This window comes from Heteronotia binoei, chromosome 9 (assembly GCF_032191835.1).
Source record: "Heteronotia binoei isolate CCM8104 ecotype False Entrance Well chromosome 9, APGP_CSIRO_Hbin_v1, whole genome shotgun sequence".
NCBI lineage: Eukaryota > Metazoa > Chordata > Lepidosauria > Squamata > Gekkonidae > Heteronotia > Heteronotia binoei.
This window is the reverse complement of record NC_083231.1, coordinates 121780482-121783240: the sequence shown is the minus strand read 5'-3', so window position 1 is coordinate 121783240 and position 2759 is coordinate 121780482. Positions and strand designations below refer to the sequence as shown.

The 2759-nt window shown below is 53.0% G+C and overlaps 1 protein-coding gene across 1 annotated transcript; it reads left to right on the top strand.

Annotated features, from left to right (window-relative positions):
* Positions 1-228: 228 nt before the first annotated feature.
* Positions 229-947, top strand: LOC132577426 (probable N-acetyltransferase CML1). The gene has a single exon (XM_060247206.1). The coding sequence runs from the start codon at positions 237-239 to the stop codon at positions 900-902; it is 666 nt and encodes a 221-aa protein (XP_060103189.1). The 5' UTR covers positions 229-236; the 3' UTR covers positions 903-947.
* The last annotated feature ends 1812 nt before the right edge of the window (positions 948-2759 follow it).

Sequence of the window (2759 nt, the reverse complement as noted above, 5' to 3'; positions counted from 1 at the left end):
TGGGGTCTAGCAGCAACTTTTCTCCAGGGCAGTTTAGCTAGGGATCCTGGAGGTTTTTGCCATCTTCTGGGCATGGAGCAGGGGTCGCTGGGGATGTATATGTGTGGCGGGGAGGTATTTGTGAATTTCCTGCATTGTGCAGGGGGTTGGCCTAGATGACCCCGGAGGTCCCCCTTCCAGCTCTATGATCCTAAGCCTGCTTTTTGTTCCAGCTCTGCCCCCCCCCTCCCGGCGTCATGGTGCCTTTCCACATCCGCGAGTACCGAGACGAGGATTACGAGACGGTGCGTGACTTGTTCGCCACGGGGATGAGCGAGTACGTGCCCACGCTGTGCGTCCACACGCTGAAGCAGCCGTGGCTGATCCTCCTCCTGGCCTGCACCTTCTGCCTGCTGCTCGCCAGCTCCAAATCCCTCCTCCTCCCCATCCTCGCCGTCACCCTGCTGCTGGCCGTGGGGCGGCAGCTGCTGGGCTACGTTTGGTCCAGGTACATCGACCGCTGCTTGCAAGAGGACCTCCTGGACATCCAGGCGACGTACATGGAGGGCAAAGGCTCCCGCTTCTGGGTTGCAGAGTCGGATGAGTGCGTGGTGGCCACGGTGGGAGCCCGGCCCTCCGAGGAACACCAAGAGGCGCTCATGCTGAAGCGCATGTCGGTCCGCAAGGACTATCGAGGCCTCGGCATCGCCAAGGCCCTGTGCAAGACGGTCCTCTCCTTCGCCCGAGAGCGCGGCTACCGGTCGGTGGTGCTCAACACCCTGATGGTGCAGCACGAAGCCCGCGCCCTGTACAGCAGTGTCGGCTTCCGCGTGTACCACCGCTACGTCTTGCCCACCTTCTACGGCAACTTGGCCAACTGCGTTGTCTCCAAGCATCGATACGACATCCCTTCCGCGGGCTGAGAAGTCGGTTGGGACTTTGGCTGTGGCTGCTGACCGGACTTGGCATTTCAACCTGCTTGTTTTTTTCAAGCAGCGGATTCCGTGGGATGAAGAGAATGGAAGCGAGTCACTTTGCGGTGCCGGGTGAAGGAAGACGCCTCCGGTTTTGTACACCTGGAGTGTTAATTTTCAGATTGTCTGAAGAAGGCATTCAATAGGAATCATGCCCCGAGGGAGTCTAGTAATGAAGGATGCTGAAATAGTATATATTTTTCCATTCCTTTTTTCTTCTGCTGTGTGCTTTTGCAATACCTGCAGCCTTGGATAAAGGGGTGAACCGAAGAACATCAGAAGAGCCCTGCTGGATCAGATCAGTGGTCCATCTAGTCCAGCCTCCTGTCTCACACAGCGGCCAACCAGTTCCTCTAGACAGCCGACAACAGGGCATAGAGGCCATGGCCTTCCCCTCCTTCAGAGGATTAGTGCTTCTGAATGTGGAGGTTCTTCTTAATCACTGCAGCTAGTAGCTGTTGATAGACTTTTCCTCCATGAATCTATCTAATTCCCTTTTGTAGCTGTTTATTCCCGGGGCCATCACTGCAACCTCTGGCAGCTAATTCCACATTCGAATCAGCCTCTGCGTAAAGCAGTATTTCCTTTTGTCTGTCCTGAACCTACTGCCCATCAGCTTGATTGGATGTCATTGCGTTCAAGTACTTGGGGAGTGGAGGAAAATGTTCTTTTTGTCAGCTCTCTCCACCCCATACGTAGTACTGTAAACCTTTGTCATATCCCCCACCCCCTTAGTCGTTTCTTTTCTTCCTCCCCTCCCTCCTTCCCTTCGAGAGAGAGAAGACAGGTCTACAAATTTTATGTGGCTGGTGAGAGTCCCAGAAGCCAGGGGGCTATCATGTTGCCAACATCAAAAATGTCTGTTTGCCTTCTCAGGTGGACTCATTGCATCCAGAGGCCTTTTCTTCAGCCTGTCTTGATGAAGAAATGCCTTGTCAGTTTCCTCAGCCTGTGCAGCAGGCAGCTTTTGGCATGCAGTTGAACACACTACTGAAGAACGGGTGCTGTCTTCCTGCTCTCCTTGTTCTACAACTAATAAGCTGGGTTCGGACATAAAAGCAAACTGTGATTTGGCAGTGCACAGGCCTTGTTCTCAAAATCCTTCCTCTCTCTTTGGGAAAGTTCAGTTATGTCTAGTTTTAAGCCTGCCATAGTTTGCCATTACATCCAAAGCAACAAACTGTGGATTATGTAAAACCCTGTAAAACCAGTTTGCTCCTGTTGTGGAATCCTGGTTTGCAGTTTATGCAGAAAACCTGATTTTCTTTTTTTTTTAGAAAAAGCAAGAGTCCAGGAGCACCTTAAAGACTAACAAAATTTGTGGCAGGGGAGGTGCTTTCGTGCTCACAGAATCAGTTTGGTGTAGTGGTTAAGTGCGCTGACTCTTATCTGCGAGAACCAGGTTGGATTCCCCACTCCTCCACTTGCAGCTGCTGGAATGGCCTTGGGTCAGCCATAGCTCTCTCATCTGGGAGAATCGGGTTTGATTCCCCACTCCTCCACTTGCACCTACTGGAATGGCCTTGGGTCAGCCAGAGCTCTTGCAGAGGTTGTCCTTGAAAGGGCAGCTGCTGTGAGAACTCTCTCAGCCCCACCCACACAGGGTGTCTGTCTCCTGAGAGCCAGTTTGGTGTAGCGGTGAAGTGCATGGACTCTTATCTGGGAGAACCAGGTTTGATTCTCCACTCCGCCACTTGCAGCTGCTGGAATGGCCTTGGGTTAGCCGTAGCTCTCGCAGAGGTTGTCCTTGAAAGGGCAGCTGCTGTGAGAATTCTCTCAGCACCACCCACCTCACAGGGTGTCTGT

Excerpts from the sequence above, each read along its gene's own strand:
- LOC132577426 (XM_060247206.1), top strand. The coding sequence starts at position 237 with ATGGTGCCTTTCCACATCCGCGAGTACCGAGACGAGGATTACGAGACG.